The sequence below is a fragment of the Pistacia vera genome, unplaced genomic scaffold (genome assembly GCF_008641045.1).
Source record: "Pistacia vera cultivar Batoury unplaced genomic scaffold, PisVer_v2 Contig347, whole genome shotgun sequence".
Taxonomy (NCBI): domain Eukaryota; kingdom Viridiplantae; phylum Streptophyta; class Magnoliopsida; order Sapindales; family Anacardiaceae; genus Pistacia; species Pistacia vera.
The window spans coordinates 662,200-687,775 of record NW_022196165.1 but is presented as its reverse complement, the minus strand read 5'-3'; the positions used below and the strand labels follow the sequence as shown (position 1 = coordinate 687,775).

Sequence of the window (25,576 nt, the reverse complement as noted above, 5' to 3'; positions counted from 1 at the left end):
GTTGGTAATGTGAAAGGTAATCTTATTACCTTGTTAGGGGGTGTTATTAAACATTGCTGGTATAATTTGATTTTTCTACCTATTTTACCCTTAATTAAAAACCGTTTCTAACACAATTGTCCTCAAATGTCTACCAAATAACAATTCCTAGCCCTTCTACATTTGAGAAATTAGCTAAAACACCCCTGTCACAAAAATATTTAAAAGTTAACAAAATACCCCCAACCATCCAAGACCACGTCGGCTGTGACTCACCATCGCCGACCATTGGCATCGTTGTCGTACGCCGATAAGGCCTCTTCCGACCATGGATCACAGATTCATAGCTGAAACGACCAGATCTAACCTTTCTATGGTTGTTTCATAGCTAAAGATGTGGCCGTGATGACTACAGATTTGGCCGTGAAAAGGCCAGATCTTTGGCCATGAAATGGCACAGCCAAAGATCTGGCATTTTCATGGCCAGATATGTGGTCTTTTCACGGCCACATCTTTGGTCGTGAAATGACCATAGATTTGGTCGTTTTCCAACCATGGATTTGTGATCCATGGCCATTTTCGACTTTGTCGACGCACGGTTGGCCATATACGGCCAGTCGTGCACCATTCTATTGACAGTCGACTGTGGTAGCTGGCTATCAGTAGTGGCTTGAGGTGGGGGGGTGATTTTGCTATAAATTAAAATTTTATATGGCTGGGGTGTTTTAGCAAAATTTCAAATGTAGGGGGTTAAAAAAATTATGCAAAAAATAATAATAAAAAATAATATTATATTAATATTTAAAAAGGAGGACAATTTAGTAATCTATATAACATATCCACCCATTTATCCTCCCAACCAAACATATTATTCACCAATTCATTCGAACCAATTAAATACATTTTCTAAATATTCCCAGTAATCTTTAAGGTGATCTTTCTTTCCGTTAATATAATATACCCTTATAATAAAACATTATATGATCCAAACGCCTCCATAGTGGTATTATAATTTTCACAGGTACAAAGTACAAAGAACCACCCCCCGCCCCCATAGTCTTCTTGGACAACCGAGTCAATATTAAATACCCCACTAAAAAAAATTACATATACCCCTCTATAGTCCTATCTGTTGTCTGATATCCCCTATCAGACGGTATCGATCACTTTTCATCTTCTTTAGCTTAGGGTTGCAAAAAGTGACTAATACATACTAATAATCGTCCAAGGTTTCGTCAAAAACATTAAAATTCTTCAAACAACATCTTTAGTTAAAATTAACCCAAACAACTAAATATTGATCATCCATTTGCATTAAAAAAATCAGATTAACATGTTTCTTACACACAAAATCGGATGAAGAATCGATTTATAGCTTTGGTTTTCAAACTCTTCAATAGAGGTAAGGTTTGGTCTAACTTTGAAGAAGATAAGTGAATAGATGTGGGGATTTTCGTGCTTAATATTTGTGTAAAATGCCATTTTGGTATTTTGTGGGAGACTATTCAAAAAGTGTTATTTTTTAACTCCACCCGTAAAAAAATGTCATTCGATATAATTTCTCTTATAATAATAGCAAAAATTCCTTATTATTAAGTTTTTAATATTAAAATAAAGGGTTAATAAAATAAGAGTAAACGACATATTCCCACCCAAGGTTTGACGAAATCCTAGGTGAGTACCACAGGTTCCATTTATTCCAGATTCCCACCCTTAAAGTAACAGTGTTATGAATTTTTAGGGTTTAGGACGTGCAATTACCATAATGCCCTTAACCCTAAATTAATAAATTATGTTTTGACCCCTAATTTATTAGAATTATAAAACTTACCAGTTTATTTTCAAATTATATCAAAAACACCCCCGATAATTACACACCCTCATTGGAAACAGCCTAATCTGGGCTGTTTCCGACGACGTCGAACGTCCTGGTCACTCCATCACCTTCCCCGTATTCCATCGTCCAAAACCCCTCTCATTCCCGACTCATTTGCCCCTCCAATCGCCGGCACCGTTAGACTTAGGGTTTTGATGTTCTTCACCGGATTCCGGTCGATTCCGGCGGTGAAAATCCAATTGGACACCACCAATGAAACCACCGTATCCAGATCTATAAAATCCCCATGTTCCCAACTGCCGTCTCGTCGTCATTCGCCGGCCAAGAGTTCGTGTTCTTCGGCCGTTTTTCGATGAAGCGGTGGATGGAAAACGGTGAGCTGCCATGGCTGGAAACGTTAGGGGTTTTGTAGGCGAGGATTGGAGGAGTCAAATGGTGGTGACAAGGGTGATTTTGGGTGAAAAAATCGCTGGAAAAAGAGCGAAAAAGTTTACCGGCGGTGGTCTGCTAACGTGCGCCGGAGGACTGTTACAGGCGATGGTCTGCTAACGTGCGCCGCCCATGTAAAATGACCAATTTACCCCTTTACCGTTATATCAAACGTTTTTCCGTCACTTTAAGGGTGGGAATCTGGAATAAATTGAACCTGTGGTACTCACTTGAGATTTCGTCAAACCTTGGGTGGCAATATGTCGTTTACTCATAAAATAATCCTACTGAGATACATTTGAATAACAAAAATTCCTTTATAATTAGCAAAATAGGGTTCGTTTGTTTAATTGTTTTTGCACTATCCTATCCCTATCCTACCCAAAATATACATTTGTTTCCCTATTCTGAAAATCCTATTATATTTTATTCAATTATTTTTAAACCCACTAGGTTTGTTAATTTAACTAAAAAAAAAAAAAAAAGTTTAAAAATTGACAAAAACACCCCGACCCACCCACATTTTCTAGATTATAGCCACCATAGTCAGAAGGTGGCAGAAATCTGGTATAATGACGCACTACTTGCTAGATCTAGCCGGTAGTGCGTCGATCTAACATTTTCCAACCAGATCTATAGCCAAAGATTTGGCCGTTGACGATTAGATCTTTGCCCGTAGCTGGCCGTTATTGACGACCAAACGTGGCCAGATCTGATCTTTTCTGGCCAGATCCACGGTGGATCTGGTTGAAAAAGGTCATATCGACGTACGACCAGCCAGATCCAGCCGATCATGCATTGATACGACGACTTCGGTCACCCTCCAGTGATGATGGCCGACTGCTGGCATTTAATGGGTGGGTGGGGTGTTTTTGTTAATTTTTAATATTTTATTGCATGAGTGTTTAGCTAAATTAACAAACATAGGAGGGTGTTTTTGTTAATTTTAAATCCTATCTCGTAATAACCACCAAATTCTTAGGCTTCATTTGGTTCATTATTTGATGATTTTTAGAATAGTGTTTTGAAAAAGTAAAATTGAATTATTTTTATGAGAAAGGTAATTATTAATGTTTTGTGAGATTAATAAAATATAATAGGATTTTGAGAATATTGAAACAAGTGTATTTTTTGGTTTTCAAGATATAATAGTAGAATAGAATAGGAATATAATATTGAACCAAATGAAGCCTTACTTTTTCAAAAATTCTATCCAAACTAATAAAACAAACACACAAATAAATCTCTTTGTTTTTAAACTTGCTGGGTTAAAGATAAACGACATAGAAGCAAATAAGTAAATATTCACTAACCAATNCCAGTCCATCCAAAATCAATAATAATGGATAGCACCTCGAAAATTTGCAGGTTGCTATATGATGGTTCAGGTTTGTAGCAAAGAAATGTCAATGTGATAGGAACCCACTCTAATAACTCAACAATTTGGGCTGAGCTATGGGTCTTTCATGGGCTTGGGTAGAACTCTCCTTGGAAAACCGGCTTGCCAAGGAAGGGTGCTCAAGCCTTTATAACCTTAACATTCCACCACGCTTCTGCAACCGACGTCCACATCGGCCTCTTTACCCCTTGGGTGACTACGCGGATCCCCTTTCCCTCGGGCCTCTATGCCTTTTCATGGGGTAGCAGCCCGGGTCCAAGGTCAGCCTGCCACGGGTCAGCCTACCACGCGTGCACTGCCACATAGGCACAGGATCATGCTCTGATACCAATTGATAGGAACCCACTCTAATAACTCAACAATTTGGGCTGGGCTATGAGTCTTTCATGGGCTTGGGTAGAACTCTCCTTGGAAAACCGGCTTGCCAAGGAAGGGTGCCCAAGCCTTTATAACCCACATGCCCACCCTTTTCCGCGTAGTCACCCAAGGGGTAAAGAGGCCGACAGGGGTAAAGAGGCCGATGTGGACGTCGATTGCAGAAGCGTGGTGGAATATTAGGATCCTACATTGAAAGGGAAAAGGGTGGACATGTGGATTATAAAGGCTTGGACACCCTTCCTTGGCAAGCCGGTTTTCCAAGGAGAGTTCTACCCAAGCCCATGAAAGACCCATAGCCCAACCCAAATTGTTGAGTTATTAGAGTGGGTTCCTATCAATTGGTATCAGAACATGATCCTGCGCCTATGTGGCAGCGCACGCATGGCAGGTTGACCTTGGGCCTGGGTTGCTACCCCGTGAAAGGGCATGGAGGCCCAAGGGAAAGGGGATCCACGTAGTCACCCAAGGGGTAAAGAGGCCGACGGGGGTAAAGAGGCCGATGTGGACGTCGGTTGCAGAAGCGTGGTGGAATGTTAGGATCCCACATTGAAAGGGAAAAGGGTGGGCATGTGGGTTATAAAGGCTTGGGCACCCTTCCTTGGCAAGTCGGTTTTCCAAGGAAAGTTCAACCCAAGCCCATGAAAGACCCATAGCTCAACCCAAATTGTTGAGTTATTGGAGTGGGTTCCTATCACAATGTCTGCCTCTTAAACTGAGATTGAGAAACTAAGTAAAAGGGATTACGCAATGCCACCATCAGTTTTGGTGAAACAAGAAGTTCAAGTGAATTCAACAAAGTTTTGGTCCAAGCTCAAGGGGTCGGCAAATCAAAGCCTTCTACAAATTATCAGCAAATAAAATAAGAAAAGTACAATCATGGCTATTTAATTATGTCCAATATTGCCCTTATGTTACATGTAACCCCAAAAGTAATCATCAAATCAACTTTTCAACAATTGGCTTCTGATGTGATACAATTAAGACACTTTCACATGTTTCCTTTATACAGTCTGTCATTGGATCTTGGAATTTTCTTGCAACTTCCAATAATAGTCTGATGCTAAATTCTACATTCCCTTATCTGTATACTCATCTATTTTAGCATCCTCATTTAATCTAAACTCACATGGTTACTCTTCTAGATATTACAAGCATTCTATGAAAAGGCACAGAAGATTTAGTGCTAGTCCACAGTAACAAGTGAAGCATCTAAGTAAAAATTTTCAATATACAATGGAAGCATTCAAGCCAAACTTTTCAACCAAATTCAAAGGGCAATTTCATCTTATATCATATTTCTCCTTGTGAGCGTTCTAACTAGGGGTGTTATCGAGCCGAGCCGAGTTTTCGGCTTAACGAGCTCGGCTCGTGAGAGGGGAGGAGTAAACGAGCCGAGCCGAGCCATAAATTATATGACTCGACTCGGCTCGGTAATGGATTAGGCATATTTCGAGCCGGCTCGTGAGCCATCTCCAAATAATTTTGTTTTTTTTCAATTTTTTTTACAAAAATTCGCTGGGCAGCAGTCTGAGTCGTCTAACTGGCCACCTGCATTTTCGTTTGTTTAAATTATTTATTCTTTTATCAATAAAAAATAAAAATAATTTTTTTAATATTATTTTCTTCATTCTTCGAAGGCAGAGGGCTCTTCAAATTCTGTTGGCTTGCGTTTCTTTGTTCTCCAATGTCTGAAATTCAAATAAATGCAAATCATAATTTAACTTTGTCTGGGCAGCAGCCATCTCCAAATAAAATTGAAGAAACCCCAAACCCCAAACAAACAATTAAATCCCAATCGACCGATTAAAGTCCCCTACTGACCGATTAAAGTCCGACGACAATCCGACGAAGATGATGACGAACCGACGATATCCACTTCAGATCTGACGATGATGATGAAGAACCGACGATATTCACTTCAGATCTGACGAAGATGATGATGAACCGACGATATCCACTTCAGATCTGACGAAAATCCGATGAAGATGACAAAGATGACGAAGATCTAACGGCTGCCGAAGGTTCGACGAAGATGAACAATATCCGGCGAAGATCCGACGAAGCTGACGAAGATGAACAAGATCTGGCCGAAAATCAACACTTTGGGAGGAGTTTGATTCAAATTTTACGGCAAGGGTTCACTGCTACGGATTTTTCGCGATTTGGGGATTTAATAACATGGTCTATTTTGTTATTTTTTAAAACTTGTTTGCATTATTTTCAATTAAATCCCAATGGTTTAGAAATTCTCAAAAAACCCCCCACTTTTTCGAACCAAGCACGGCTCGCGAGCCTGACGAGCTGAGCCTTGTATGGCTCGAACTCGGCTCGTTTTGTCTCACGAGCCGAGTCGAGCCGGCTCATAATTAGACGAACCGAGTCGTTAACGAGCCGGCTCGCGAGCGGCTCGGTTCGTTAACCAGCCCTAGTTCTAACAATGGTAACAGTAGTGAACCCTCATCTGCATTTCTTAGCAAAAACCTTAACTGAACTTTCATTTCAACACTTTTCGTTCTATGTATCCAATAAACTATATTGTTTAGCGTCTCCTAGATTTTGACTCAGGTTTTAAATTAATAAAATGACAACATAAGGTAACCATCAAACCTCGACTTGGTCACCAACATTGTCAAGAAAATAGGATCTCAATGGAAACTTCAATGTAAACCTCAGAGAGAATCATAACCTCATATTGTTTCTATCAGTTCTATTAACAAATGCTTCACACAAGCAGTTAAAAATTCAAGTTCCTCAATTGGCATCAGCATATAAATTATATATAGGAAATAAGAATTGTTAGCAATTCTCTAAATAGCAGGCACGTAATAAGGACACTAAAATAAATAAAAAATTAACATTAATGCATTTTATCTACAAGAAAACAAACGACTACATTTTTTTTGGATGAACACAAACAAATTATGTATGTAGAAATACCCACCAAAAAGAATTAACATAAAAGAAAAAGTTACCTTGCGCTTTTCGGCTTGAATAAGCTTCTCAGCAACAAACTGAGGAGTCCCAAATGCTCCAAGACTGGAGAGACGAACTGGGTTCACCACAACTCCAACATTGTTACTTCCCTTGTTTGCCTCCTGAAATAGAACTGTGGCCCCTGCTTTATCCACCTAATCACCACACGCACTTCATCAGAAACACAAAAAAATAAAAAACAAATAAATTAATTAATTGAATACCTTAATCCAAGAAGAGGGTCTGAGGAATGTGAATCCCTCCGTGGAATCTGTGTATCTTTCGAGCTCCATTTCTTCGGCTTTGGAAACGTCTGCATAAAACCCATTTAAGAGAAGTGTAACAAGTGATAAGTTAAGCTCCCTCTTGCTCAAACAAAGGGATACTTGCAGTGTTTCTTTCTTGTAGTTTTGGGGTAAAAATGGAGGTTTGGTGGAAGAAGGGAATTTTGGAATGGGGTTGTGAATGAAGGAGAAGGAGGAGTTTTGGTGAGTTGAGAGGACCAAGCAAATTTGTGAAGCCATCGCAGATAAGACATAAATCTCATCATCACTTCAAACTTTTTAGACTTTATTCATTTAATTTAATTTTATTATAATTAAATAACAAAATTATCTCTGAAATTATAGGAAGAGAAATTATATTAAATGAACTATTTTATGGTCAAGTTGAAAAGTAACCAATTTTTAATAAGTTTGTTAACAATATAGCAAAAAGACATTGTACACTACTTTACGGATGAAAATACCCCTACTCACAAATTCTTAGACCTTTAATCAAACAATAATGCTACGGACATCGGGACTGTACACCGAATTACGTGTCACGTGACTCAAACCAGCCACATATCCCGTTAACAAATATTTTGCGAGTGAACGGCCGTTCATCAACTATGGACGGTCGTTCACTGTTATTGGACGGGAGTCTATTATATGTGGTCGCCCGTCCATGCGAAATGAATGATGAACTCCCGTCCATACTGTAAATTTAAAAAAAAATTAAAAAAAAAATTATGGACGCCCTTCCATTATTTAGTGGACAAGCATCCCTCGCTCAGCATGTTTGATGCCAAATTCAAGTAACTGATGTTTGGCAATGAGAAAAGTAGACCCGGAAGCATTCCTTCCAATAGATTGGATGACAAGTCTAGGTGTTGTATTTGGTTTAGCTTGCTATATTGCTTTGAAATCTCACTTGAGAAGGAGTTGTTACTGAGAAAGGCCATGACCAGTCCGCCTGGCAACGCAGGTAGATCAGAATCTGATTTGTTTTCACTCAAGTCCAGCACATTTAAGCTACTTAGGCCACTGAGATTCGGTAATCTCCCAGATATTTCATTCACAGATAAAACAAGATCAGTGAGAGTGGTGATATGCCTTATTGAAGATCGAAATGGACCCTTTAATCTGTTATTTCTCAAGCTTAGAAATGTCAGATTAGAGAGAGAATCAAACCAATTGGGGATTGTATCATTGAAGAAATTGTCATCCAACTTAAGAGTTTGAAGCTTCACCATTGCAGAGATTTGAGGAGGAACTTAACCAAAGAGATAATTGGAAACCAAGTCCAAGTATTCAAGTGCAAACAGTCGATGAATTTTGTCCAGAAGTGGACCCCAAATTCCCAAAGACACCAAACTAAGAACTCTCAAGCTTGTCAACCTTTCCAGAGTAGTGACAAAAGAATTAATAGAAAAGTTTTTTATATACAATTCCATTTTTTTTAAAGCATGGACGGGCGTCCATTATATGTGGACCCCCGTCCATATAATATGAACGGGAGTCCATCATTCATTTCGCATGGACGGACGTCCACATATAATGGACTCCCGTCCAATAACAGTAAACGACCGTCCATAGTTAATGAACGACCGTTTACTCGCAAAATATTTGTTAACGGGATATGTGGTTGGTTTGAGTTACGTGACACATAATTCGGTGTAAAAATTCGTTGCACAGTCCTGGTGTTCGTAGCATTATTGTTAATCAAAACACATTCTTCAACCCTAAAAACCTATCTAACCTATTCTCCATAACTACAATCCTTACCAAATTAAATACAATCCCTACCAAATTAAAGGATATTTATGCAGATGGATGTCTAATATTGGTTGTTTAGATTAATTATTTGATGGAGATATTGAAAATGGAAGGATTTTGATGGTTTCGACGAAACCTAGGATTACCTATTGAAGGGTATCAATAGTATCGGTCATTTTTTCAGCCCGAGATTAAAGAAGTCAAAAAGTGTATGATATTATTCAATAGTGAGATATGACATTGAATAAGACTACAAGGGGGTATATGTAATTTTCACAAAGAGGTATTTTAATATGTCCAATAGGATTATAGTGGTAGCATAATACTGCACATACAACATTTTTATATAATATTTTTCATACAACATGATGGGGTAAAAGATAATTGGCTGATTTTAAATTAAAAATAAACTTTTACCCAATCATCTTTTGTTACATCATATTGTATAAGAAATGTTTTATGTATAGTATTATTCATAGGGGTCGTTTGGATAGGGGGTAAATAAGATAATAGGGGTAATCTTCGTTTATTTTGCAAGATTTATATGTTTGGTTTGCAAATAATAAAATATTACGGTAATCTTTTATTACAAATAGTGTTTACTGTTGGTAATGTGGGGGGTAATCTTATTACCTTGTTAGGGGGTGTTATTAAACATTGCCGGTATAATTTGATTTTTCTACCCATTTTGCCCTTAATTAAAAACCATTTCTAACACAATTGTCTTCAAATGTCTACCAAATAACAATTTTCTAGCCCCCCTACATTTGAGAAATTAGCTAAAACACCCCTGCCACAAAAATATTTAAAAGTTAACAAAATACCCCCAACTATCCAAGACCACGTCGGCCGTGACTCACCACCGCCGACCATTGGCATCATTGTCGTACGCCAATAAGGCCTTTTTCGGCCATGGATCACAGATGGTAGAAACGGCCAGATCTAGCCTTTCTATGGTTGTTTCATAGTTAAAGATGTGGATGTGAGATGACCACAAATTTTGCCGTGAAAAGGCCAGATCTTTGGCCATGAAATGGCACAGCCAAAGATTTGGCCTTTTCACGACCAGATATGTGGTCGTTTCACGGCCACATCTCTTGGTCGTGAAATGGCTATAGATTTGACCGTTTTTCGACCATGGATTTGTGATCCATGGCCATTTTCGGCTTTGTCAGCGCACAATTGGCCATATACGGCCAGTCGTGCGCCATTCTGTCGACTGTCGGCTATGGTGGCTGGCTATCGGCAGTGACTTGAGGTAAGTGGGGGTGATTTTGCTATAAATTAAAGTTTTATATGGCTGAGGTGTTTTAGCAAAATTTCAAATTATGCAAAAAATAATAATAAAAAATACTATTATATTAATATTTAAAAAGGAGGACAATTTAGTAATCTATATAACATATCCACCCATTTATCCTCCGAACCAAACATATTATTCACCAATTCATTCGAACCAATTAAATACATTTTCTAAACATTTCCAGTAATTTTTAAGGTGATCTTTCTTTCCGTTAATATAGTATACCCCTATAATAAAATATTATATGATCCAAACGCTCCCATAATGGTGTTATAATTTTCACAAGTACAAATTACAAAGACCCCCCTATAGTCTTATTGGACAACCGAGACAATATTAAATACCCCACTAAAAAAAATTACATGTACCCCTCTATAGTCCTACCTGTTATCTAATATCCCCTATCAGACGGTATCGAACACTTTTCATCTTCTTTAACTTTGGGTTGCAAAAAGTGACTGATACATACTAATAATCGTCCAAGGTTTCGTCAAAAGCATTAAAATTCTTCAAACAACAATATCTTTATTTAAAATTCTTCAAACAACAATATCTTTAGTTAAAATTAACCCAAACAACTAAATATTGATCATCCATCTGCATAAAAAAAATCAGATTAACATGTTTCTTACACACAAAATCAGATGAAGAATTGATTTATAGCTTTGGTTTTCAAACTCTTCAATAGAGGTAAGGTTTGGTCTATCTTTGAAGAAGATAAGTGAATAGATGTGGGGATTTTCGTGCTTAATATTTGTGTAAAATGCCATTTTGGGATTTTGTGGAAGACTATTAAAAAAGTGTTATTTTTTAACTCCACCCCTAAAATAATGTCATTTGATATAATTTCTCTTATAATAATAGCAAAAATTCCTTATTATTAAGTTTTTAATATTAAAATAAAGGGTTAAGAAAATAATCCTACTGAGATATATTTGAATAACAAAAATTCCTTTATAATTAGCAAAATAGGGTTCGTTTGTTTAATTATTTTTGCACTATCCTATCTTTATCCTACCCAAAATACACATTTGTTTCTCTATTCTGAAAATCTTATTATATTTTATTCAATTGTTTTTAAACCCACTAGGTTTGTTAATTTAACTAAACACAAAAAAAAAAAAAAAAAAGGGGGTTTAGAAAATGACAAAAACACCCTCACCCACCCATATTTTCTAGATTCCAACCACCATAGTCAGAAGGGGACAGGAATATGGTATAATAGCGCACTATTTGCTGGATCTGGCCGGTAGTGCGCCGATCTAGCATTTTTCAACCAGATCAACGGCTAGATCTTTAGTCGTAGCTGGCGGTTGTTGACGACCAAACGTAGCTAGATCTGACATTTTCTGGCCAGATCCACAGTGCATCTGGTCGAAAAAGGCCATATCAGCACACAACTAGCCAGATCCAGTCGGTCGTGCATCGATACGGCAACTCCGGCTATCCTTCAGCGATGGTGGCCGACTGCTGGTATTTAATAGATGGATAGGGTGTTTTTGTTAATTTTTAATATTTTATTACATGAGTGTTTAGCTAAATTAACAAACATAGGATGATGTTTTTGTTAATTTTTAAATCCTACCTCGTAATAACCACAAAACTTTTACTTTTTTAAAAATCATATCCAAAATAATAAAACAAACACACAAATAAATCTCTTTGTTTTTAAACTTGCTGGGTTAAAGATAAACGACATAGAAGCAAATAAGTAAATATTCACTAACCAATCATGCCATAAACTCTAACGGCTAACTAATGACAAGCGAATTTTTGTTATTTTTAAAATTATAAAAATATTTTTGTTAGTTGATTAAACTTGAAGGACCGTCAAATCGAAAAATAATTAGACAATAATAATGTTTTACTTATAAAGTATAATGGAGTCATACAATTACATTATATATCCAAACAAAAGTTTTATAAAATTCATATAAAAGGATTACTTTATTTTTTATTTTTTATTTAGTTAAACGATTTAGTTGTAAGTATAACTGTTAATGATAAATAAATATTTAATATCTCGTAATCAGAAAATCATAGGCTCCGTTTGGTTCACAATTTTGTGTTTTTGGGAAAAGTTTTTTGAAAAAAGTTAAAAAAAAAGTTGAATTGGGCGAGTATTACGATGTAAGATTTACAAATTATAAAATACCCCCTATGTTTGTTTTTTTACAAAACACCCCTTATAATAAAATATTAAAAGTTAACAAAAATACCCCTAATCCACCCTCAAATACGGACAGCCGACCACCACCGCCGGAGGGTGGCCGGAGTCGTCGTAACAAAAACATTAAAAATATTTAGGGGTATTTAATTGAATTAACAAATTTAGGGGGTTTAAAAAATGTTGAATAAAGTTGAATAATATTGTGAGTTTTTGGGTATTTTACTGTTTAATTTTTTTGGGAATACTAAGAGTAGTTTTCCCAAAATTAAGCCATAACTCCTGGTATTTACAAATGTTACTTTTACCTTAATAAAAATAATATTACGATGAAAATAAAAATGGTGTGAAGCAGAAAACAGGAGAGATGAAAATGAATATGAATGGTGGGAAAGTCTGCAACGTAGACGAAGTAGGCAGGAAGCGTAGCATACGAAGTTCATCACAATCAACCCCTTCCATATATTTTATTCCTTCTTTTCACTTCCATTTTCAATTTCTAAATTCAAATCATATCAATTTCACAACAACCCACCATGCTTCTTCGTTTCCCTTGCTTCCCTGTAAGTTTCTCTCTCTGATTTTTTTTTTTTTTTTTTCCTCCATCCAAAATTTGGCATTCAAACATTACCCTGTTGGGTCTTCAATCTTCAATTACATAAATTTACATATAGTCAACGAAAAGAAGTGACTTGCTCCTTTTATTTCCATTTCCATATCTCAAAGTAATCCTTGTTGTTTGTTTTAATTGAAACACAAATTTATGAAAAAATAAAATAAAAAATTGACTGAGTCTTTATTATTGAATATTTCTCCTGTAGGCTTCCAGAAATTCTTGTGCAATGTTAGGAAGGGCTGTTCAAGGTAAGAACGATTCATTATTTAATAATATTTTAGACATCTTAAATTGCTTTGCAGCCTTTGCTTACATTATGGGTTATTTTATTTTTATTGTTTAACTAAAATTTCTTGGAATTAGCGAGTACCCGCCGGTTGTGTGATAAATATAATTGACATTTTGTGTTTCAAGTTAGGTTGGTTATCACTGAGTACAGGAAAAAATGTTGTGTACTTTCCCGGTACTGTAAGGTTTGTGCAAACATCATGTAGACTATTTGTTCCTGGGATGCCATCACGAAATTTAGAAGTAGAAAAGATGCCTTCAAATTTTTTAAGGGATAAGAAGGTGGTTCCTGATGCGGATCCTCCTAGCATTGAAGACGTCAACAGATTGTATCATTTTTTTGATCAAAGGTCAATCTTGGATTTACCTGCGTATCTAATTTTAAATTTGAGTTAGTTCACAAATGATCTTTGGTGGTTGTATTTCTGTTATGCAGTACCAAGCTTACGGTATTGACTGGAGCTGGAATTAGCACAGAGTGTGGAATTCCTGATTATAGAAGGTTTTATTTCTTGTTTAATTTATTTGCTTAGCTTATCTGATATAACATACCTTATTAATACTCCTAGAATGTAGCAGTAAGCTTTAGCTTCATAGGTGGACTTCAGGCAACTCTAATAAGTTGTTATACGTCATAACTTTTTGCAGTAACAAACTAGTTTTAATGATATCTATAAATTGGGTTTTTACCTTTTAATGTTAGACCTTGCTCCTGCCTCATTGGCCGCCAAAATGGTAACACATGATTAGTCAGCTAAAGCAATGTTTGGAAGTTCTATCACATTGACTGTATTTCCTGTTGACTATTTTAGGGCCTTTCTGATCATGTGTAAAACGTATCATAGGGGTGCTACTCAATTATGAAAATTTTGACTGTTCATTTACATTCACTATTTGTTTGTGGTGCTAAACGTTTTATTTGGTGATAGTACTCTTTTTTTCTTCTGTTGAATATATAAAGTGTGCTTATCACTTTGTCGTATTATCTGTTTACACAGTTGTCTTTAATACAAGATAAAATCTGCTATTTTTTGGTTTATGTAATTTGCTCTGCAGTTTACTTGGATTGTGTCTGCATTCGGTCTGTCTCTTGCTGACTACTATGATTGAACTCATATCTGCCAAGTCAAAGTGATGGCTATATGACCATGTTTCTATTGTGGTTACTGTTTATCAGTTAAAATTATTTCTGTATCTCATATCAATTTTTATTTGCATAATGCTTTCTTTTCCTATTTCACTTTGGATTATGCTATTATTTTGTTCCTTTCCTCTAAGTAATTTTTATTTTTTGGTTCCAGCCCGAATGGAGCTTACAGTACTGGGTTTAAACCAATTACTCATCAGGTGATTGAAGGCATGTGCTGTGATATCTTTCTCCTGTACTGTTATTATTAATAGTAAGGACTCAGGTATCCAATTTTAGGAGCTTTCATGAAAAAGTTGAAACTAAGCAAGGAGTGAGAACATGGAACTGAACTGAAGAGCAGACTCCTAGTAAAGTTAAATATACTAACATATTAATGATTCTCTAGATTTTAATTAATATCTAAAGAGCTGAACAATAGCAATATGTCATTTGTTTAAAATGGAAGGCTTAAATAATTAGGCACACATTCATTTATAACTAATAACTTCTTGTAAGTCTTATGATTGAGAAATTTATGTAACCAAATTTGCTACTTGCCTGAGTTGTTGAAAACACTAAAATGGGAAGAAAAATGATTGGTTGTCTAGCATGTGTAGATGATAGGGCTTAGCTTATTTTTTGATGTATCATAAAACCTAATTTACAAAACTTTCTCTCAATGGTTCGATAAAATTTCTGTAAATGGTTAAAAAAATAACCATGTCCAAGTCTTTTTTGTTTATGGAAGGGAAATGAGTGGTAGGGAAGAAGTCATTTCAAAGCATTTTCTTCTCTCTTCTTTTCACCCTTTCTCTGTTCAACTACCAAGATTGCCTTGTCTTTGTAATGCATGTAGTAAATTCAGGAAACGGTGTAGAACTTCATGACTAGTGTTTGTAGCCTGGAGAAAGATATTTTTCTCAAAAAGGTTTTCGAAAATGTTTGTCTCTTTTCCATTTTTTGTGTGTACCTTTAGGAAACGTATTTGTCATGTCATAGCATAGACATAGGTACATAGTCTATTTCCTTGAGTTTATAATTTTGTGGTTTGGCTTTAAATAATTAAATTGGAATAACTGATAAATTTGGAAGTCCAACTATCCTGATCCAACCTAAATATATTTCTAATATTTTGTTGCATGGTATTTCAAGACTTTTGGCATAGTTTATTAGAGTCATCAAGCAATATATGTTGTAGATGCTGTTATTGCTTCTTTAACATCAAAGTCTCTGTTTTAACTTTTACTTTGTTGAATCTTCCAGCAATTTGTCCGTTCCGTTAAGGCTCGCAGGCGGTATTGGGCAAGGAGCTATGCTGGATGGAGACGATTTACGGCTGCGCAGCCTGGTCCTGCTCATATGGCTTTAGCTTCACTTGAGAAAGCTGGCCGGATAGATTTTATGATTACACAAAATGTTGACAGGTAACCAACCAACTATTTCTTCCTCTTCTGTTGTTTCAGAAACTCGATAAGTGCCATGAACAAGCCTATTAGTACTAACATAGCAATATATTATTTCAGACTGCATCATCGTGCTGGAAGCAATCCACTTGAATTACATGGGACTGTCTATACTGTTGCTTGTTTAGATTGTGGTTTTTCAGTTGGCCGGAATGAGTTTCAGGACCATGTGAAGGCCCTTAATCCAAAGGTTGGTGCTTTTGACAGATTGATGAACCATCTAGACCCATAATGTGACATCCTCACTTTCAAGTTTGCTATCCATTATCAAATCTTAAGAAGTAGATTTTTGAAAGACATTGAATTCATAGTGAATGAAATTATTAAGAGATCTTTTTTTGATTACTAGGGATTTTATATATTAATATAAGAATGAAAAAAGATATGTGTGGTCATGTGGAATTGAACTAAAGTAATGAAATTTGAGTACCTAAATTTGCTCCAATCTGCAATGTGCTCAGGTGTTCGCTGGTTGAGTCAATTTTTAATCTGTCTAGTTAATTTTTTGATAATATGAAGTTGGATAACTTACCACGACCTGATGGTGTGTTGAAGCAAGTTTTTCATTCTCATGAACATTGAAAAAGCATCAGAAATGGGGTAGTTTTTACTTTGATAATTGGATCATACTTGCTATGCACATATGCAAAATTTCTTGATGTTTGGATCTTGATTTTCCCGCCTTTATGATGGAGCCAACCGAACACTTGATAGATGGTAAATTTAGAAAAATATGAGATGAAATTGAAAACATTAAACTCAAAACTAATCAATATAAGTTTGGTTGACTCTGAGTTGTGGTTTGGAAAGCTTAGTTCAGACTTTTCCTTTTTGCTATTATATTGGATTTATGACCTTAATGGATTGTTCTTTGTGTGATATCCTGCTATTCTTCTCTCTTTTGCAATAAATTTTCATTTCCTTAAGACTTACATGCAAAATCATATATTCACTTTGGATGTATCTTGGGACCAATGATCGATAATTCAATATTAACCTTTCTCTGCAGTGGGCGGCAGCTATTGAAAGTTTGGACCATGGCAGCCCTGGGTCAGACAAGAGCTTTGGCATGCAGCAAAGGCCCGATGGTGATATTGAGATCAATGAGAAGTTTTGGGAGGAAGAATTCCACATTCCTACTTGCCAAAAATGCAGTGGAGTGCTCAAACCTGATGTAAGAATTTTGACATTTTTGGTATAGATATAGAATTTACAAAGGTGAAGATACTACCGTTCCTACTGACACTACAAATTATTGTTCATTGAAAATATCAAATAGTTGAACTAAAATGAAATCTATGACCATGATTTGATTTCTTTGGCTTAAAAGTGTCAAGGGTTCTAACACATAACATAGCTGTTTTGGAATTGTTCCACTATTCATTGTGGAGAAATATCGATGTATACTTCTTTTGAAAGTATTGAAGGCATTGGTTAGTTAATTTCGATCCTTTCACAAACTGATGTATGCACAATCATGCTTTTCTGCATATAAGTTAATGTACCGTGGATGGAGATTTTTTGTTTTTATCTATATTTAGTATAATATTGAATTAATTTGGATAAAACTCGGTCCTCATTCTCTTTCCCCCCTTTTTCTTAATAATTAAATCCAGCTTGACTCAGCAATTATCAGCTATCTCGGGTTTTTGTCAAAAATACATTTAAAATTGAATTTCCAAGAAGCTCATTTAATTAATTTTCTTGTGTCTTGATATTTTCAAGGTTGTCTTCTTTGGTGACAATGTCCCCAAGGATAGAGCTGATAGGGCAAGGGAGGCTGCCAAAGAATGTGATGCTTTCCTTGTACTAGGATCATCTCTGATGACCATGTCTGCTTACCGCCTTATCAGGTACTTATGTTGTTATGTGCATTTTGTCATATTTAATCATTATACTCTTTTTCCTTTCAATCAGGATTATCTACTAGATACCTTTATATGGGAATATCTGTTTTTATATACACCTTTTTCACATTCCAATCATGTAAGCCGTAGTAGACATTATATGAACAACAATTTTTTTTCAGCAATTAACCTTTTTGATAACTGAAGATCATAAATTGCATTGTGAATGGCAATTATTACCAGTTGCATGTGTACCTTTAATAAAATTTAAGATAAAATTGACCCCTCTGGTCTAGATAGATGGGATCAACTGAATGTGGATTTTGCATCCCTTTCACTGTGTACTTTAATGTATCTCCTTGACATGTTCATGGTTATATTTTAATTTATTTGCAATGACGATGCTTCAGTGAGTGCAATCTTTGTGTTCTATTTGATTGAAAAGCATTTGATGGTAGCTTATTCTCTGTGAGATGATGCTGAAAATTATCGGATATAGTGGGGAGTTTCTGCGTTCCATGCAAACATTTACTGCATTATAATTACATTAATATATTTAACGAGAAATGAGACGATGATGAAAGTGACCTATTTGTCGATTTGTTTTCTTTTCAGTTCAATCGACAGCTAATAAGATGTTGAATTTGAATTTTGCAGAGCTGCTCATGAGGCAGGTGCTAATACTGCAATTATAAATGTAGGCGATACACGGGCTGATGATTTTGTGCCCTTGAAAATTAATGCCAGACTAGGAGAGGTATGGTACTTCAGAATTCAAATTAGTCGCTGGCCTGCACTATGGTGACTATGTTTTCATGGCATTTTTTCACCGTTTGTTACAGATATTGCGCAGAGTGCTCGACGTTGGATCTCTTAGTGTCCCTGCTCCATAAACAGTGAGGATTTATGGGAGAAGTTCCAGCTTCTTACTTCTCTTTCGGCTTCAAGCTCCAAGGAATTAAAAGATTACTAATTTTGTCTTTATTCATCTCAAGTCTCAACTGAGAGGCTTTTGGTCCTTTTGGAAGCACAAGTGTATAGCTTAGCTCTGGTTTTTAAGAGGGAGGAATTTGTTTTGTATAATTTTGTTCCCTTGTTTTTTTTATTATTATTATTATTTTTTTTAATTTTATATTTGTGAACCTCTAGTTCACTTTATGCATGTAACTCCCTTCTTTGTAGTATATTTTCTATTCACGGTTTTCTGTTAGCAAAAGAAAAAAAAGAATTGTGTACTTCCATTTGTGGTTTGGGTTCAACTCGATTTAACAAGAAATTGAATAAAGGGTATGTTTCAACTTTCAACTACAATAACTAGAAAGACCAGCCCACGTTGAAGGAATGAATTTGTACGTTGATTTTCTTTGCACATTAGTATCTAAAGTGATGCAACTATTTATGACCTAACAATCAATGTTTTAATAACCAACCTGGATGAAACCAAACAAAGTGGTCGTGTCTTGGGTTGACTGGTTTAATCGGTGGAGTAAACCGATGTCCAAAAGCTTGAAATCTAACAAAAACACCCCTAAAAAGTCCCTATAGGTTTGAAATCTTACAAATCACCCCAAACATCACTGTCAACGTTGACAAAGACAAACTAGGGAAAATACGACTTATTTTCGGCAATGACAACACTCCCCATCACCATTGTTTTAAAAACCGGACTAGAGGACAACTCGCTCTGATGGCCAGGTCACGGTTCAACTGGTCCAATCGGTTGGACTGCCAATTGAACCGATGGTTTGACAGGTTTAAAATCTAACAAAAACACCCCTGATAAATACCATCAGACCCTATAGGTTTAAAATCTAGCAAACACAACCTTGGCCATATGCAAATCGACGATTGATTGGGAGAGCAGCAGCGACACACCAGGGAGGGTAGATCGGATGATGGGGAGGGCGAATCGACAACTAGCAAGTAGAGGCATCGCCAAAAAATGGCAGATCGTGGTGGAAGTCAATGGTCGCGATGGCTTTTTTTGGTGAGATGACTGGATCTTCGTGAACGACGGCAAGGGAGCTTGGGAGAAGGTAGATCGATGGCTGAGGAAGCCTGTCGATGCCGGAGAAGGCCGATCGACGCCGGGAAATGGAAGAAAAATCACACAGCGAAGGTGGATGACGAAACATCACGCGGCGGCTGGAGATGAAGTGTGACAACGCCGGAGAATGTCAGAAGGTGGTTTCCGACAGTAAAGGAAGGTGGAAAGTCACCGGAAAAGGAGAGGTCATTGCCGATTTGCATTTGGCCAGAGGGTGTGTTTGCTAGATTTGAAACCTTCAGGGACTTATGCGTATTAATAAGGGGTGTGTTTATTATATTTTAAACTTGAAACAGTTAAAAAGAGTGACCCGACCCGGAGAAGGCCTCGGGTCCCGATCCAACCGATTGGACCGGCCAATCCGGTCCGAGTTTTAAAACAGAGCCTATCACCACAAAAACAATCCCCTCAACCTTTTAACCAAAACCCATTTCACCTTTCCCCTGATTGCCGCCAATTTAGTTTTGCAATTTCTGGTCCATTCACTTATCGAAAATCACCTTTGGCACCACCATTGCTCTTATCAACTCTTTCTTTTCAAAACTCCCAACATTCTAACCTTCAATTGTTTACCAATTGTCATCCTAATTTTTAGGGTTTTCGATGAATAGAAAAACTGGTAACCTGGCCCGGTGAAGGCCCCAAGTCCCCGTTGAACTGGCCAAATTGGGCCGAGTTTTAAAACACTACTAGTAAAAATCCAATACGAGAGTATTTGCATCCCAACCCACTGGGAGAAAGAACTTAATATCCTGCAGACTTTGGTTTAGAGATGCCAAAAGTATGATATATCAGACTCTACATGAGCAGGTGCCTTAATTTTTCAGATTTCCATAAAATACACCCGTATATAGTATATTCATTTACTAATTTAAATAAAGTCCTGTTTTTGTCATTTGCTTCCAAATAGGTCGATGGTGATAAAATTGGAAATGCTTGCTGTTTTACTGAAAGGATTTATACAGGAACAATATGGAACAGTAACACCCGTAACATTGAGTGTAGATTCACATCTGGTTCAGTCCTGCTAAAGAAAAATGAATTGGAGTTTTTGGTCTTCAAAATATGATTCCTGGATTTTCCAAAGGTCCATGAGGAATTGAACCTCTGACCTCTTAATAAAGCTAAGAATTGAAACCAGATCTTGTTTATGATGGGGTTGAAACAAAAAAACGACCACCCAATCTAAGGGAGAACTGAAACCAAATCTTGGTTAGGACAGAATAGAAATAAGCAGCCTTAACTATCCAATCCAATCCTGGGTTCTCGAACTGCTAATTTACTGCATAACCAAGTAACTCAGAAAGCAATGTGAATCAGGGTAATTGCCATTACTTTCCATGCCTTTTACTTTACACATTCATCATTTTCAAACAACATTCATACGAGGGAAATCATGGCAGAATATGGCATTGAGCAATCAAAAAGACAAATCATGGCAGAATATGGCATCACAAACATCAATGAGCAAGACAATTTAAACCCATACAAACAGGGAAACTTTAGGAGTTGTAAGGTTAAAACTGTTATCAAGATCAGGAAGTGATAGCACCCTATTAAACCTCCAACCAGTAACAAGTAGAACTCATCACCAAAACGTTAAGAGTATCACATGAATAATGGGTGGCTCTATGGCACAAAACCAAAACCATGGTTATCAATCCCCAAGTATTAGAAGATCCACCAACATTAATTCCCAACAACCAAAAAGGAAAAGCCTAAGATTCACATCAACAAACAAACAATTACCTAGAAGTATCAACATACCCCTCCTAATACACCTAAGATTCACCAAGCGCTCTGTCAATAGCCTCCACATGATCACGCAGTATATTCCACTGAACCAGGGGAAAAATAATTATATTAGTAAATTTCCTACATAAACATTACATAAAAGCATAAGGTGTTTAGACATACCTGATCCACACTTAATGATATACCTGGAATAGATTACGAACAGTCAATATAGGTCATGGATAATTTAAAAGAAAAAAGGAATAACAGCTAATCAAAATGGACATAACTAGCACGTGCTTAAAGTATGCATGATAAGTAAGAATTTTGAGGGAAAATAATGTTAAAAATAACAACTGCAGATTAAAGACGGCAAAATATGGTGTTCTCGTTCACAAGACAACAAGTACAACAATAAGCTATAGAACAGCTATGTCTGATCATTTTGCAACCTTTTCTAAAATGGGAACAATACTTGACTATGGATGAAGCAGAATCTAACCAAACAAATGCACATGTGGCAATACTATTCTTCTAAAACTTTTTCATCCCAAATAATGTGACAACTGATTTTACATTATATGAAGGATGACACCGTGTAGTTAAGAAATTAAGAATTGCAAAATCATTTGTCATCCAAACTGTGATGAAAGAACTTAGGGCAATTTTAATATAAGTCCTATGACTCATGCACATAATATACCAGTATGGTAAAAATCAAAAGCCAAACTAAAATGATTTCATTATTTTAACACTAAGAATTACATATGAAAAACAAGACATCAAGGCCACTAAGTAACATGATTAATCCATTAAATCCCAGAAAAATTAATAGAATAAGAGTTCCATAACTGAATCTGGAGCTGGGTTAACTTCAATTTCCAAAATAACATCATTTAATTAGTATTCTGTATTCATCCAATGCATGATAAAAAATAAAAATAAAAATAAAAATTGTAGAAAAAATTAAACCCAGTTCAGAAACTTAAATTTCCAAAATAACATCATATAGTTTATATAATTTCATCCAAAAAAAAAGAAAAAAAGAAAAAAGAAAAAGATTGTTAATAAAAGGGCAAAAAATCAAATCAAGTTCAGTTCAAACTGATAAAAATGAAACCCTAAACCCTGATAGAAAGAAAAGAAAGAAACCTTTTTTGCCAGGAAATTGTTTGCCATCTTTGACAAAAAACTCACGAATATCAATCCAGATTTTGCCTTGCCAGTTCCTCACTGAAACTCTCCTGTTCTTCGATATCTATACACAGTTATATAAAACCCCTTTATATTTTAAAATTATTTAAACAAACCCAAATAAAGAGAGAGAAACAGCGTTACCTCGCAGACCACGATGTCATCGGATTCGTCATCAGAGTCTGCTTTCGAAGCTTTCTTGGGTCGCGCGTGGGTGTCACCGCTGCCGTCAGACGCATACTCTTCCTTTCTCTTCCCTCTCCACGACATTCCAGCTCAGTTTTTTGTAACAAGAATTACTGTGAAAATTTTGATTGAAAGGAAGTGTAGAAAGTGTGATTTTAGAATCTTTGTCGCTTCACTTGCTCCTTTCTATTAAATTTGGAGTTGCTCACTTAACCCCCTGAGGTTTAATGGAATAACTAAATTCCCCAGAAGTTTTGGTAATTCATATCATTAGTGGAGCATTAGTGAGCTCTTAAAATATAAACCGTTATGAGATTATAAATAAGGTTATTTTGAGCCAGATCACATTTTTATCATAAACTTATAATTATAAGACACTTGACGGATTGAAACTTTTAACTTTAACTTTATTAAGGATATTAAGCTAATTTTATGTGTAATATAGTTTTATATGAAATAGCTTTTTAATTTTTTTTTTTTTAAAACATTCAGTGATGTATAATATTGTTATATTCTATTTCTTTGTATTTCAAAACAATAAAATCACTCGCATATATCATCTTTAACTCGTAAGTTTTTATAAAAGTGTCTTCTAGTTCATAATAACCCTTATAAATATTTACCAAATTATCATCTTGTCGTTTATTTTAACCATTGAAACGTAACAGTTGGGTGATTTCAGTTATTTTAATGACCTTAAGGGAATATCTGTTATTTACTTACACCTTAGGGGTATTTTTGTCATTAACTCATTAATTTGTCAATTAAACTTTTGTGGGCTAATTTTATAAAGCACCTTCAGGTTTTCAAACATTCACATGTTTGTTGGGAAAATTATAAACCCCCTGAGGTTTTGGTAACAAACATAAGGGGTTTTCTAAAATTTGGCCAAACCATGGGAGTTTCCCTGAAAAGAAGCATGCCCAAACCTTATAGGTAACCCATAAAGAATGGAGATATCATATTATGATAGAATTTTCTTATATTATTCTTTACAGATACTGTATATGTTTTCATTAAACCCATTTATTATAGGATTTCTATGAGTTTAAGGAAGCATGTATCTCTTATGAATAGAATAATATCAGAATATTGAAGAATCAAGATAATATCCACGTGGGCCCACTCTCTCAGCTAGCAAAACTTCAATGAGAAATTGAGAACTGAAAATTATCTACTTTCGTAAAAATAATTATTTTTTCTGTTGTTCTTGTTTATTTTTCATTTTTTTTTTTAATCAAGAAAACAAAGATAAAAAACTCAAACAAAATAAATTTTTTTAAGAAATTATTCATGATTATTTTCTTCCCGATTCATCCATCAGCGATTTGATGCTTGTATAATGTAATCTATCTTTCTTTGTACTTATAAGCTTGGGTTCATCTCACCGCTTACTAGATAAGGCCTGCCCTTGCTTGATTGAATATTGAAAGGGGAATCTCAATAAAGTTTTACCCGAATTTCCCTATTTGATATTACTTGCTCACCAAGTAAAGTTATTTTAGGGATATTTTTTAATATAAGAAATTGAATTACAATTACAATTACAATTACACAAAATCTATAGGGAAAAATATTCTCCTAAAACTCCTCTTCATATGGAAAACATTCCTACTTAAGCATTCTATATTGAAATTGACCCTTCGTCCCTTTTCTAACCCTCAAGCGTTTTAGAAGCCAAGCAGTAAGGGCAGGATTGAAGGCACTGTGTTCCAAAGGGCAAGATTTTAACTTCCAGTTTGTGCAAATTTTGGCATCAACAAAATATTAGCCCCTCTCTATCTGATAGAAATTCCTTTTTCCCTGCTCATAATCAACTCAAGCCGAAGGGTAAAGGCCTAAAAAGTACAAACACGGTAATAAGCTTAAGTTTTGAAGCTCCAATTTATGATTGATGTTTTTAATCTTAAAAATAAAATTTAAAATAAATAAATAAAAGGTGAAGTTTTAAGAAAGAAGGAGCTTTTTAAAAGATCAAATAAAGTAAAGAGAAAACAAAAACCACAAATCTTAGCTTTGTTTTCCCAAAGAAAAACTCTCTCAACTGGAGCGATTAAGGGTGTGCGTGTTCTTTGGGTCTTTGTCTCTCTTGAAGTGGTGGCTCAAGTTCCTCACTGAAACTCTCCTGTTCCTCGATATCTACACACAATTAGTTAACACCCCTTTATATTTTAAAATTTAGGGTCGCGCGTGGGTGTCACCGCTGCCGTCAGACGCATACTCCTCCTTTCGCTTCCCTCTCCACGACATTTTTGCCCAGTTTTTTGTAGCAAGAATTACTATGAAAATTTTGATTGAAAGGAAGTGAAAGATTAGTGTAGAAAGTATAATCATTGTCGCTTACTCGCTTTACTTGCTTTTTTCTATTAAATTGGGAGCTGCACACTTAATCCCCTGAGGTTTAATGTAATAACCAAATCCCCCTGAAGTCTTGGTAATTCATATAGTTAGTGGAGCGTTAGTGAGTTATTAAAATATAAATTGTTATGAGTTTATAAATAAGGTTATTTTGAGCAGACGGCATCACGACACTTTTATAAGAAAATTTAACTCAACCTCACTCCAAAT

General features: G+C 35.8%; 3 protein-coding genes across 6 annotated transcripts; 1 reads left to right on the top strand and 2 right to left on the bottom strand.

Moving 5' to 3' along the window:
- Positions 1-6,829: 6,829 nt before the first annotated feature.
- LOC116139098 (psbP domain-containing protein 2, chloroplastic-like) lies at positions 6,830-7,519 on the bottom strand. The gene is made up of 3 exons (XM_031424772.1): positions 7,220-7,519; positions 6,995-7,150; positions 6,830-6,856 (listed from the first exon to the last, which is right to left on the bottom strand). The coding sequence occupies exons 1-3, from the start codon at positions 7,517-7,519 to the stop codon at positions 6,830-6,832; spliced, it is 483 nt and encodes a 160-aa protein (XP_031280632.1).
- Positions 7,520-13,522: 6,003 nt separating this feature from the next.
- Positions 13,523-19,031, top strand: LOC116139168 (NAD-dependent protein deacylase SRT2). Of its 2 annotated transcripts, XM_031424837.1 has the most exons (9): positions 13,523-13,758; positions 13,845-13,910; positions 14,710-14,755; positions 15,801-15,961; positions 16,061-16,190; positions 17,010-17,174; positions 17,726-17,853; positions 18,505-18,604; positions 18,690-19,031. In XM_031424837.1, exons 1-9 carry the CDS (start codon positions 13,631-13,633, stop codon positions 18,738-18,740), a joined length of 975 nt encoding a protein of 324 aa, XP_031280697.1. In that variant the 5' UTR covers positions 13,523-13,630; the 3' UTR covers positions 18,741-19,031. The 2 variants fall into 2 exon arrangements, with proteins under 2 accessions (XP_031280697.1, XP_031280698.1); XM_031424838.1 differs by lacking the exon at positions 18,690-19,031 and having other exon boundaries at positions 18,463-18,580.
- Positions 19,032-21,418: 2,387 nt separating this feature from the next.
- Positions 21,419-25,336, bottom strand: LOC116139135 (RNA polymerase II transcriptional coactivator KIWI-like). 3 transcript variants are annotated; one of them, XM_031424806.1, is made up of 5 exons: positions 25,316-25,336; positions 22,967-23,149; positions 22,782-22,886; positions 21,812-21,836; positions 21,419-21,732 (listed from the first exon to the last, which is right to left on the bottom strand). In XM_031424806.1, exons 2-5 carry the CDS (start codon positions 23,090-23,092, stop codon positions 21,716-21,718), a joined length of 273 nt encoding a protein of 90 aa, XP_031280666.1. In that variant the 5' UTR covers positions 23,093-23,149; positions 25,316-25,336; the 3' UTR covers positions 21,419-21,715. The 3 variants fall into 3 exon arrangements, with proteins under 3 accessions (XP_031280666.1, XP_031280667.1, XP_031280664.1); XM_031424807.1 differs by having other exon boundaries at positions 21,812-21,834; positions 22,781-22,872; XM_031424804.1 differs by lacking the exon at positions 25,316-25,336 and having other exon boundaries at positions 21,812-21,834; positions 22,781-22,886.
- Positions 25,337-25,576: the final 240 nt, after the last annotated feature.